The sequence below is a fragment of the Phaseolus vulgaris genome, chromosome 9 (genome assembly GCF_000499845.2).
Source record: "Phaseolus vulgaris cultivar G19833 chromosome 9, P. vulgaris v2.0, whole genome shotgun sequence".
Lineage (NCBI taxonomy): Eukaryota > Viridiplantae > Streptophyta > Magnoliopsida > Fabales > Fabaceae > Phaseolus > Phaseolus vulgaris.
The window spans coordinates 38,224,358-38,237,595 of NC_023751.2; the positions used below are offsets into that span (position 1 = coordinate 38,224,358).

At 33.1% G+C, this 13,238-nt stretch overlaps 1 protein-coding gene across 1 annotated transcript; it reads right to left on the reverse strand.

Moving 5' to 3' along the window:
* Positions 1-298: 298 nt before the first annotated feature.
* On the reverse strand, positions 299-10,801 carry LOC137820425 (la-related protein 6B). The gene is made up of 10 exons (XM_068624512.1): positions 10,130-10,801; positions 6,861-6,942; positions 6,507-6,601; positions 6,306-6,377; positions 6,001-6,080; positions 5,801-5,900; positions 5,094-5,141; positions 4,932-5,000; positions 1,335-1,481; positions 299-664 (listed from the first exon to the last, which is right to left on the reverse strand). The coding sequence occupies exons 1-10, from the start codon at positions 10,577-10,579 to the stop codon at positions 425-427; spliced, it is 1,383 nt and encodes a 460-aa protein (XP_068480613.1). The 5' UTR covers positions 10,580-10,801; the 3' UTR covers positions 299-424.
* Between the last annotated feature and the right edge of the window lie 2,437 nt (positions 10,802-13,238).

Here is a 13,238-nt window from a genome sequence, read left to right on the forward strand (position 1 = left end):
GTAAAATGTCATCGAAAATGCTACGATGAGAAATTCTAAAAACTATTATAATTGCAACTGAACATGCTTTTGAAAGAAAACATCATTATGATTACAAGATTTACTTTGTCTCGAAATGAAGGGTATAATTTCATCTTTTAAATAACTGCAATCATTTATCATATGTTTTCAAGATATTTTATTTTCGACACAATCAAACGAGCTTTATATCCTATGTCTGCACATCCTTTGGCCTATCCTTAAATTTCTTTTGTACTTCCTAGGCGGTTCACATAGTATCTAACAGACAAACATCGCGTTAAGAAAGAAGACTGTTTCAGATTAACCCAACCAAACTAGTACTGTCACAATCACACTGTTACAGCATCAACACATACTCGCTATAAGCACAACTACAAACTTGTATCAGCATTGATCAAACAAATTACGCTATATTAACAGCTACCGGCTTCCCCCTACCCATTGAAAATCCTCTTGTACCATCCGGCATTCGTGGCCCTGGGGGTTGCTTGGCAATTACTTGATCCGTGAAAATTGTATTATTTGAAGGGGGTGTTCCCACACGATTATTCTGATGACAATGCACTCGGCCACGTCCCTTGCCCCGGCCCCGGCTACGACCTTTTCTTTGCCCCGTCTCTTTTTCATAACCATGCTCTTCTCCCTGTTTAATTTAAAAGAATTATGGCCTAAATCATAGAAAAGTTAATACCAGTTGCTACTTTGCCCTCAAACTACCAGTTATAATTTTTCGTATGACAACTGAACAGGCACACATATGCTGTGAACTGCAATAAAAGACCATTATTTTCAGCGTATCTGTAAATCAACAAAGGCATGTTACCACAATCAACCAAAGCATAATTTCTTTTCAAGGGCTCAAACATGTTGGAAGGGTTCTGAAACTTAGGGGGTAATGGTTTCCAAGCATGCAGGCATTCACAAGGCATGTTAAAACCGGTATAATTTTCTTATGTAGTTAAGAAGGGATAACAAAGTGCATAAGATACCATAAATTTCATACACTTCCACACAAAAGTCAGGTACCACACCACAAACATTTAAGATGGCCTTTGGTGGCAACCTTTATTGTGTGCAATACAAGTTAAATTTCAATTTCAATTGAAGGGTAGCTTCAAAAGTATCGCTGGTACTGTACCCAAGTTGTCATACTCTAAAACACCATGTTATATTTGATAAGCTTGATATTGTTGGAATTCAAACATTCCAGTTAACTTGATGGAGACACGATTCTAGTAATTAATTGCTCTAATGCAACAAAACTATTATCTACCATCAACAATCTGTTAATAAAAATATGCAGAAACACTTACCACATGTTCATGGAACTGAGTATCAGGGAAGGAAGCATCTTCTAATTGTTTCTCACTTGCATGTGGCTCAGGCACAGAAGTATAATCCTCGTCACAACCAACTTCAACATCAAGTCCCTTCTTTCCTCGACCTTGGGATGGTTTAGACTGGAAATAAAATAGCAATAACATAATACATTTAATTCACAAAATTCACCACCTACCTAATCTATTTGTTCTTCAAAAAAATAAATGCTTCAAATACAAAAGATTTGGGTGACCTAGCCTATAATGCCATGGCATTAGACTAAGAGTTGAATTGACACAATTTCACTACTGTTTTTCCTTCGGACCAACCAACCTCCTGGTTCCTGTCAGCTTACAATCAAGGCTGAACTTTCAACCTCTTGCATTTACCTTCAAAGTTTAGTAGTATGATCTTCCTTTTATATTCTTCCCTCCTAACTTCAAAGAACTCTTTTCACAATGACAGTAGGGGTTTTCTACCTAGAAACCTACCACAAACTTCATCCAAATCTTAGTTGACACTCGTTTGAAACACATAAACTCCATCATTCTCTTCTCACTTCTTGATTTTGGTTTCCAAAGAAAAGTAACCATGAGATTGTAAAAGGTTATGACATCCTTGTTTGGACTTCCATAGCAAAGTCTTTAGTTCATAAATCAGAGAAGACTTTTCTAGTCTAGAATAGAAATTGTTGACTACCTCCCACACATCTTTTGCAGTTGGGAGGAATAAGTATGACTTCACAATGGAAGGGTCATTCATTTTAATCAACCATGAGATGATTAATGAATTTTCTAACTTCCATCTTGGGTGAGATGGGTTTGTTTTTTTTCTGGTTGAAGGGTGTCTCCTATAAGATAGCCTAGTTTTTCTTTGCCATTGAGGACTAGTTTCACAGATTGAGCCCATTCAACACAGTTTTTTTGTCATTAAGCTCTTGGATTGAAAGTTTGAGCTGGTACCCATGGCCAGAGATTAGATGCAATAAGGGATGATGTGGTTTCAGTGTCGCAGAATTAGTGGAAGATGTGGAGGAATTTCCACATCTCATAATCGGTCTCTCCATAATGAGCTACCATAGGAACCAGAGCTGAAGCTCTAATTTTAGGGCTTGCTACAGAAAAACCCTATAGGGAGATTTTCATCATTATTAAAAAATAACAGAGATACATACATAGATAGCGTTTCCTAATTATATAATTACATAATATGTACAAAATGGAAAGTAAATTAAAAAGGGAGCAACTCAAATCAGACAGATATAGTTCTATTGAATATCATTAGATGAAATCAGACTTTTGTCCTTCAATAACATTATAGGTCAAATAAGAGATATTTGATTTTGATCCAAAATAACAACAAACTTGGACCAAATCATAATAATCTAATCTTGATTCTAATTACTCAATACTAATCCAAAATTAAAGATGTAGATGTTAACAATTTTCAATAACAACTTTCTCCTTTTATTTCTTTAACTATTGTCTTGAGAGCATGTTATATGCTAAAGTTTTGGGATTTGATTAATATTATTATTGGGTTGTTAAGATTTAATTAGTTAGGATTTTATCATTTATTTATTTTATTAGGATTTTATTAGGATTTTATCATTTATTTAATTTATTAAGATTTTATTAAGATTTTATTAGGATTTTATTAGGATTTTATTGGGATTTTATGATATTTAGTACTCTATAAATAGAGTATTGAACTATTATTTGATATATGAATAATATATGCAGTTTGTTTCCTTTTCTCAATTCTCTATCATTGTTCTTGTTCTTGGTATAATCGGAAGCCACCTAAAGGTTCCCTTTGTCCAAAGCCTAATCGTTCTTCGAAATCTCTTACGAGAGGACCTAGACGCTTCTACACGCAATCGTTCATATCAATTGGTATCAGCTAGGACCTTCCAGTATTTTCAATGGCAGATTCAACACGCTTCGCTCAAGCTGCTAAGGAGATGGAAGATCGAATCTCCCAAAGGATGGATAATAAGTTTCGGGAACTCGCGAATACGTTGAAGGAAACCTTGACTCTTTCTATGAAAGACACCATGCAGGAATTACTTACTCAATTTCAAGAAGAAGGGCCCCATGGCCTCTCCAATGACAACATGGGGTTTGGTGCAATTGACGATGATCCCATGGTTGAGTTGTTGCGTATACGACAAAAGACTTCAGTTGATGCCTATCATGAAGAGTTCAATTCAATCATTACAAGATTGAAGTTATCTGATGATCATATTCTAAGGTGCTTCCTTGGTGGATTAAAGAAAGAAATCCAGATGATGGTAAGCATGTTCCGACCTCAGTCTCTACAACATGCGTTTACCTTGGCCAGGACGTATGAAGGAAATAATTCAAGCAATTTGATGGCCAAATTCCACAGGGGAGTCTTGGATCCAACACCAGTCCCTATATTGTCGTCTGCTTCAATCAATGTGGAGATGGAGGAAGATGACTCATATGATAGTCCTCCCAGTGATGTGACTGAATTATGGCAAAGGAAGGAGCCACAAATCACAGTCAACGCATTAACCATAGTGGTTGGGTTCAGAACTATGAGAATAGTTGGATATCAACAAAAACGACCTTTACATATTCTCATTGATAGTGGCAGCACTCATAATTTCTTAGATACCCAAATGGATAAAAAATATGGGTGCATAATTGATACGATTGCCCATTTGAATGTCATGGTAAGCTGGGCTCTACCACAAACCTTAAAAAAATTAAGAAGGTTTTTGGGCTTAGCTGGATATTATAGAAGATTTGTTCGTGGGTATGACGTCATTGCTACACCTGATATGCTTAAGAAGGATAATTTCATTTGAAGACGAAGTACCATTGTTCCATTCTTGAGGGCAAGAATGTTGTTGAGGGGAGGGCATTGTTATATGCTAAAGTTTTGGGATTTGATTAATATTATTATTGGGTTGTTAAGATTTAATTAGTTAGGATTTTATCATTTATTTATTTTATTAGGATTTTATCATTTATTTAATTTATTAAGATTTTATTAAGATTTTATTGGGATTTTATGATATTTAGTACTCTATAAATAGAGTATTGAACTATTATTTGATATATGAATAATATATGCAGTTTGTTTACTTTTCTCAATTCTCTATCATTGTTATTGTTCTTGGTATAATCGGAAGCCACCTAAAGGTTCCCTTTGTCCAAAGCCTAATCGTTCTTCGAAATCTCTTACGAGAGGACCTAGACGCTTATACACGCAATCGTTCATATCAGAGCACTGGTTAGCAAGACCCTAATTGTAAATGCCAAAGAAAAACTCTTCAAATCTACATTTGATTAGAACTGTTATGAAGACATTAGAACTATTAACACACTCTTTTGGATATACTCGATATCATTGGTTGAAATTTATTGAAAATAGTAAAAATGTGTGGGTCCCACATCTTATTTAATAAATCTTTCCCTTGAATTGTAATTATCAATAAATTTTATCCAATGAGATTGTGTTAAGACTGTTCCCAACACTCGTCTTGATTGTATATACAAACCATAATTGAGGGATACTTGGATACACGAAATGGAGGAATGGAATATTTTAATGTATACCATGCGTCTAAGCATTAGGCGAACCCGGAGGCCACTCCTCCAGTTTCCCTCATCATTCAGCTCAGCAACCTGTGAATGGTTTACAATCTGTCACTAATGGGAGGTAGATAAGAAGCAACCTCAGATAATACCCTGCCAACTCAGAAAAGTACTGGTACTTACTGCTCTCTCAGCCAGCTCAACAGATTCATATTCAACAAACGCATGCAACTGGCACAAAAAGTTGTATTAGATCCATATAAAATACATTCTTTTCATTAATACTCTAAAAGAGAAGAGAGAGAATCATATAATAGCATGTTTCACCAGCATAAGTTCATGCCCAACATTAAAGTAACGAACAACCAAAAATGGTGGTGGGCATGCCTATAACTCATCATAAGATTACCAGTTGACATAAGTTATAAATCATTGAAAACTTGAAATACTAACAAGAACAAAAACAAATATGTCCATTGCAAGGTCAGAATAGAAAAAAAGTCCTGAAATCTATTTATTGATGTGCAGCCCAACTCATGTGACCAAATTGAACACAAGTAACAGGCCCCAGATGAATAGCAAGTCATGGTAGTAACTACCTAACTTATATAGGAAGCAATTAAATTTCCTCTAAATGACTGAAACAAAAACTAATAGACATATTTACATAGCTTTGTTCTGTGTGTGGAGGGCCTCAAACAACTTCTATAAAAACTTGGAAACCATCATAAGGAGATTGAAAGGTCAATTTCATCACTAGAAGTTAAATTCATGTGTAGGTTGGAAAAAGTGTAATCCACAGGTTAAAAATTTCATGTAAAACAAAAACAGGGGATAATGACCCTGATGGAACCTATAGTACATGAATTCATGAATATATGAATGTATACCTTGTTAGATAAGGGCAAACCATCAACTTTTCCTAATCTTGAAGCCGAAGAAGCCCCACTATTGGAGGTTTGAGGTGGACAGGTACGGATAGTCTTCACACTGCGACATGCCCGCATAAAAATTTATGATAACTAAAATTCAAAGTTAAGCCTTAAAAAAATGCACCACAAGCCTCATTCCATGGAAGCCACAATAGTACCTTCCAACTGCTGAGAAAACCTTCATAAGATTCTGATGACAATGATCCTCAGGTAGGTTTTCAGCTACAACAATGCGAGACTACCAGAAAATGAAATTGCTAGAGTGAGAGAAAAAGAGAAGATATAAAACCAAACATCATTTACAATACATTTGAATAAAATATTTTGACAAGAACATATGACATGCATGGATCGTGAGAGAACCCATCAAATGATATTGCTTGTTTAAAGAAAACCAAATGCAGCATTAATAAACGGTCTTGCACAACTTAAAAGTCAGTCACAGGATTATAGCAAGAATTACTTGTAGCTCTTCTATATCAGACTCAGTCAGGGGATACTGGCGTTTGATTTTCTTTCCATCTTCACTAACCACCTGGAGAATTCAGCATTGATGTATATTTGAAAGCAACAAGAATAAAATTATGAATAGATATCCAAACAGAAAGAAATATAAGTTGAAGAGTAACATTAGCTCATGAAGCAAGAAAGGCAACAAACTTACGAGCTTTGATGAGTTCCTCAAAACAGTCGCAAGTAGGGAGTGACTGGTTATGAGGGCCTTAATCTTTTTGAAAGATGCAACAACAGATATAGGCACTAAATAGTTTTAGAAAAGCATTAGAAATAATACAAAACTAAGAATATAACAAATCTAAAACCATCTACTATCTTACAGAAACAAGAATCAATAAATCAATTATATTGGTCAATATGATATTCTTTGAACAATCATTACCCTATTCCCTAGGGAGAAAGAAAGGAGAAACATCAAGCAGGAAGTAGAATTAACTGTTTGAGTCCATAGCAATTCAGTTATGCAGTAAGAAAATAAGGAAACTGAAAAATATTTTCTTACCAAAACCTTCTGGATCTTTGTTGATGAACCTCATCAAATGATCAGTAGTAGCTAAGTTTAAATCACTGAAATAATACTCCACCTACAAATTATTATATAAAAATCTCAACCAAAACCCTAGTCAAGTTATGATAAAAAAAAAAAGAAAAAACACAATATAAAGAAATATATCAACTTAAAAAAAATGAGAAAATCTGATTCAAATTCTTAATAGTAGACCAGTACAAGAGGGTATTTGTAGGCACTCTACCACCCTAGAAATAATTACAACAATCAACAATGACTCTTTGTATCCTGACAATATCTTAATTGTAATAATTACAATAATTGACAATATTTCCTCATAACTCTATAAATAGATAATATCTTCTAGAAACTCAACACTCCCCTCAGGCTAGTGAATGGATATCGACCATTCCCAGTTTGCATGTAAGATCATGAAACCATTTTCTAGGAAGACACTTTGTATACAAATCTGCTAGCTGAATTCTTAATGGGATGTAAGAAGCAATCATAAGGTCATTATCCAACGATGTAGTGTGATTCTATTTTAAGTGCTTAGTCCTATCATGTTGAAATGGGCTGGGAGCAAAACCAATAACGGATTTTTTATCACATAAAAAAAGTCATAGTCCCTTACCGTGAACTTCATTTTGTTTCTTACTTCTCCAAGTCACCAAGTTTCCACCTAATAACATGCAATATTAAGAGGTGGACCCCCTATCAGTAACAAACCCAACATAGTTTGCATTAGTATACATCTCCATATTTATTTCCATCCTTCTTGAACAACAATCCCCTTCCTGAACTTGCCTTCAAATATAGAAGGATTTTATCCACAACCTATAAATGTTGTTCTCTTTGGATCATGCATGAATTGACTAACCACATTCTATGTTTTTGAGGTCCAAAACTACTGCAAAAAGTTGAGATGATGGATATCATTGTTGAAAAGGTGGGGGAAGACAATGTTATTCAAGTTGTGATAGATGATGCAGAATATCACAAAGTTGTTGGTCAAATGTTGATGGCAAAGGGGAAAAGACTATTTTGGACACCTTGTGTTGCACATTGTGTTGACCTAATGCTAGAGGATTATGAGAAGATACCAATTCATGAGACAATTCGAAAAGGTAAAAAAAATACAACCTTTATCTTTAATTTCTCTATTATATCATTTCACAAAAGGAAGAGCATATAGATTTCCAAAAATTGTCATTCATGTATTGAGCTTGACATGTAGCTCCTCCAAATATGTGGATAATAGGAGTTCCTTTGAGATAGTAAGTTAATATTGATGAAAATATATCTCTAGAATAAAATTACTAGTCTACTACTTGCTTATCATATTTGTCTTTGCATTTGTTTAGGTCTACACAAAGATAAGAAATTGGCTAAAGCAAAGCACAATGAATGATATTGCCTTGGTTATGGCGAATTCAAAATTAGCAGAGAAGGAGCAAACAAGAAAACCCGTTCAAATTAATATTGATGATTGTTAATTTGATGACTAGTAGATTACAGAAGATGAGCATGAGCATAATGAAGCATTAGGTTTGGAACTTGGATTTGGATGAAAACTTGGTTCTAGTCCAAGTTGGAGAGGATGAAACTCTACACCAACATGATTCAAACATTATTTATTTAAGAGATGAAGGAGATGGAAATGAAATGATGGAGACGGAGGTCTATAAAGATTATGACTTTATCTTACAAGATTATTTGTTTTAAATGGATTATTATCTTGTAACTAGGATAAAATTCCTATTTGGAATTAGGATGGAGATTATGGTTTACTGTTTTGTAACTAGGAAGGAGTTACTCCTATGTAACTAGGATGTGGTGTTTATGCCTAATGATCTGTTTCATACGTTTATTATATTGCTTTTTGTTTGTCATGTTGAATTGAAGTTCAATTATGAGTTGAGTGAGATACAATGATTTTGTGTGTGCATATATGAATTTCATAAATAATGTAGGATCGTACCATTCCTGTCTCACAATTTACAATCCATATTTTTGTTTTCGATCATGAGTAAGATCTCGATTTTGACTACCTTTATCTGCACTACAAGCAAGGCTCATTATATATATTTGTAAGTATTTTTATATTTTTCTAATATTATTATCCTTTTATCATTATTCTAGTTTATTATATGGCATATTATGCTTTAGATAAAAAATTGTTGTTGGACTTAAATGGAGGCCCAATAATCCACCATAGCAAGAAAAGAGTAAAAACATAAAAGTTAAAACCCTAATATGACTCAACCCTCTACTTTTTAACTTGTGTTGTTAGCCCTATATCTGAAACTGGACTGGACCAGAGAGAGAGATGGCAAAGTGTCGAGGAGAATCAAAGACACAAAATGAAGATGAGTGGAGCTGAGAAGACAACAAGAGATATATGTTGGTAAGATAGGAGAACACAACATTAACACCCAAAACAGACAAAAACTTGCGAGTGAACCAGTAAACTATGAAATTGTTCTCTAAGAGCATTTTGCAAAAATCGTGTGACCTATAAACTAACAAATCCATTGTGGTTTTAGGTTTTTTTTCTAATGTCTGATTGAGCTTGTTGAATCACCTCTAAACTCACAATTTTACATGAGTTTGCTCGAGTTCATAAGAATCTACAAAACACAATTCTAGTGCAAGTCTGAGGACGTGGGAACGTGAAAAATTTACAAGTTGGCTCATGATTTTGATAACCATGACTACAAGGATAACAAAGGCCAAATAAATATAATATGGGGGATTAGTGCAGCTGAGGATCAATTTAATCCATTCTTAGTCATCTTTCAGTTGGATAACTGAGGATAAGTTGGGGACAAAAGGTTGTGGGTGAAAAGGGAAGGGAGGAAAATTATGGTCAAATCATATTTTATCTCTTAGTTAAAAAATAAAAACCTTAATCTCTTTTCCCTTTACATCTAAAATCCTCATTATTGTTGAAAATTATATAGTTCTCCTAATTTAGGAATAAAAAACTATACTCATCCCCTGAAAATAGCTCCATCCAAACATTTCGTAACTTGATCTGTGGACAAGAATAGAACACAGTGTATAAAAACAAATAAGTATACATGATTGGCTACCTAAAATATTTGACTGATAATGATATACACCAGGATGAAAAATGGTAAAAAAGAAGCAATACGTGAGAGTTAACAAAGGAAAGACTGAAACAGTGAATCATCAATTCAGTTTGGAATCAGGTTATTCTGCAGAGAAATTGGCATACGCATAAGGCCACTGAAGTTTACCTGATTCAAAATTTTCTGACTGGCTTCGTCAGAGAGCTTGCTTTTCGAAGAAGAAATACGATCTGGATCAACTTGAGACTGCTGCACGGTAGGATCAGAACTAACATAATACTGATGCGGGTGATGATGAGACCGGTAGTGAACTGGAACATGATGCTGATGGCCAAGATTATGATGATGATTCTGGACGGGAACGACATGGCCTTGAATCGGTATATGGGGCAGTGAATAAACGTGTACCATACTAGAAGCTGGAGGAGGAGGTGAAACAACAAGCCTGGGTTGCTGCAAATCGGTCCGTGGGGTGGCTCGAGTTGGCACAAATTCTGGTGCCTGAGCGTTGAGCCGGCTAAAAGATCCGTTACTTGAAAGGGATGGATCTGACTGAGACTGTGCTGTAGATGAAGGGGGCGAGATATCTGGGGTTTCTGAGAGTGACTCCTGAGCCATTTTCAAAGCTTGTCTTTGATTTTTTTTAATTTTTGTTTGGTTTTGTTACGATCTAGCTGCCTATGCTGTTCAGATCTTTCTGAGTTTCTTTTGTTCCAGAGATGGATTTTCTAAGTGACACTGGAGCTTGCAGCTAAAAAATATCAGAGGTTAATCCATGTACTTGTTTAATCCCTAAATCGGTGTCCTTGGAGAACAATTCTCAAATTTTACGGCTTTGCTAATAATGAATCATTTATAGTCCTCATAGATCATGACTTTTGATTGACAAATGTGGAGACGGCCCTAAAAGCACTCCGGCCCATACAGACCACCAATTACAAGGTACAGTAATTTATTCTATAAGATCCATAATATAAAAAAAATAACCTTTTGTATAATATTATTTAATTAACTTATAATATATATTTTTTACTATATTTTTGAAAAATTTCATAGTACGGTCCAATTATTCATAATATATGTTTAATTATATAATCTGAAACTTTTTAAATTAGGTAATTTAAAATTATATTTAAACTTTATAATTTTAAATTGCATAATCTATAATATTATTTTAGTAATATATAATATAATTTTCTTTAATGCTTTGAAATATAGTTGACTGTGATGCAAGAATTATAGTGTGCCTAGGGCTGCAGTGTTGCATTTCTTGAAATATTCTTGCCAAGGTGTTAGAAGAATTGTGAATAAGCTGTTGGGGGCAATCAAGTATGATTGCTGAAACCCTGGTTTGATGGTGAAGCAAGGAAATTCATAAGTCTTAGAATTTTGACACAAGTCACTGGATACTGGTTGACGGTGCATGTTTGTCCAAAAGGCTATAATCAAGCTAAAGTATTGAGGGTGAATTTCTTTAATGAAATTTTGAAATGGTCACTGTTAATATTTTTTTTATAAAAATTTTCAATGTCAGTGTGAATTTCTTTAATGAAATTTTGAAATATTTATGGTTAATATTTTTCTTTTATAAAAACTTTCAGATTAAATATTACTATAAAATTTACATCAGTTAGACTAAAATCAATAATAATTATTTGCTATCATATAAAAAAATATTATTAAAAAAATATTTTTTGTTAATATTTTTTGTAACTTCATAATTTATTTTAAACTTTTTTCTAAAATATTAATTTAAATTTGTATTTGACTGAGAATAAATGTATTCTTATAAAAGACTGAAATGAAAAATATTGTTTTTGACAATAATAGAATTTGTATACATTTTAATTTATTTTTTTGAAAACTAATTTTTTTGGATGAATTAGATATTTATCCATAAAAGTGTTGATGAATAAATTGGTGAATTTATTTAATTTTTTAATAAAAATTTAGTGAATATAAACAGATTAATAAATTTTGTTTAATTCATTTATTATAATTCAAATAAAAAATTATAATTCATTATTTAACAAGTCTACTAAATTTCTTATTTTTAATAACTTTAGTAGCCTTTTAAGAAGAAAAATACTCAAATTGTATATATAAAACTATTTAATTTCTAATAAAATAAATATTTTTTCATAATAACATTATCCAAAAAAAAAAAAAAGTAGTATGTATATCCATTATTTATTTGTGTAGTCTTGACTTTTTGAAGTCATAATTATTTATTATCTTCTTTTCAACTTTGATAGTGACGAATAAAAAATTTATTGTAAATCTTTTGGAACAAATTTGAGGCTCAAATCTCAGCCAAAACTCAATACACACAATAAAGAATGTCTGGTAAAAACTTCAGACCAAAAGATCAAAGGATAAAATTGGTTTTCTGAAGAAGAAAAAAAAGTGTTGGATTTTTTGCCCTATATATCATTTTGTGTTTTGTTTGTGGATGTGCCTCCTTAGCTGGGTGCATACAACATATGAAAGTACTTGTGTAAATTTTTTCATAATTTTTCAATGGAATATGGACCCAAAATAAAATTGCAGAAAGTAGGGCAAAATTTCACAAATATTGAATAGGATAGCCTTTGGTTTGCACAAAATTTCTGAAAACTTTTTCCAAATTTTTTTTTTTTAAATTCCAAGTAGGAATCTCAATTGAATTTGGGACAAAACGTGACAAATTTCAGTTCAAACGGATGAGTATTAACCTAGGATAAGAATCAAATAGTTTCACACACAAAAGAACCTTCCTTTCAACCCTAACAGTGACAAATAAAAAATTTATTGCAAATCTTTTGGAACAAATTTTAGGCTCAAATCTCAACCAAAACTCAATACACACAATAAAGAATGTCTGGTAAAAACTTTAAACCAAAAGATCAAAGGATAAAAGGCGTAATAAGTCCCAGACCGAGAGCAAACAAAATTGGAAAACTTGTTTTTTCGAAAATAAAACTTCATGCCTTTTCTTACCTATATCTTTTTCTGTGTTTTGCTTTTGGAAGTGCCTCCTTAACTGGACACAAACAACATCTGAAAGTACCTGTGTGAATTTTTTCGGAATTTGTCAATGTAATCTCGACCCAGAATAAAGTTGCAGAATGTAGGGCGAAATTTAACAAATCTGGAAAGAGGAAAGCCTTGGAGTGGACCAAATTTCTGAAAAAAAAATTCCAAAAGAATATTTTGTTTAAATTTTACGTAAGAATCTTAACAGAAACTAAGACAAGACTTGACAAATTTCAGGACAAACAGATAAGTATTCAGTTAG

Coding starts and splice junctions, on each gene's coding strand:
- LOC137820425 (XM_068624512.1), bottom strand. CDS start 10,579: ATGGCTCAGGAGTCACTCTCAGAAACCCCAGATATCTCGCCCCCTTCA. Junction 6,602..6,860: donor CAAAGATCCAGAAGGTTTTG/GTAAGAAAATAT, acceptor AAAACTATTTAG/TGCCTATATCTGTTGTTGCA. Junction 5,142..5,800: donor GTTTGCCCTTATCTAACAAG/GTATACATTCAT, acceptor TTTTTGTGCCAG/TTGCATGCGTTTGTTGAATA.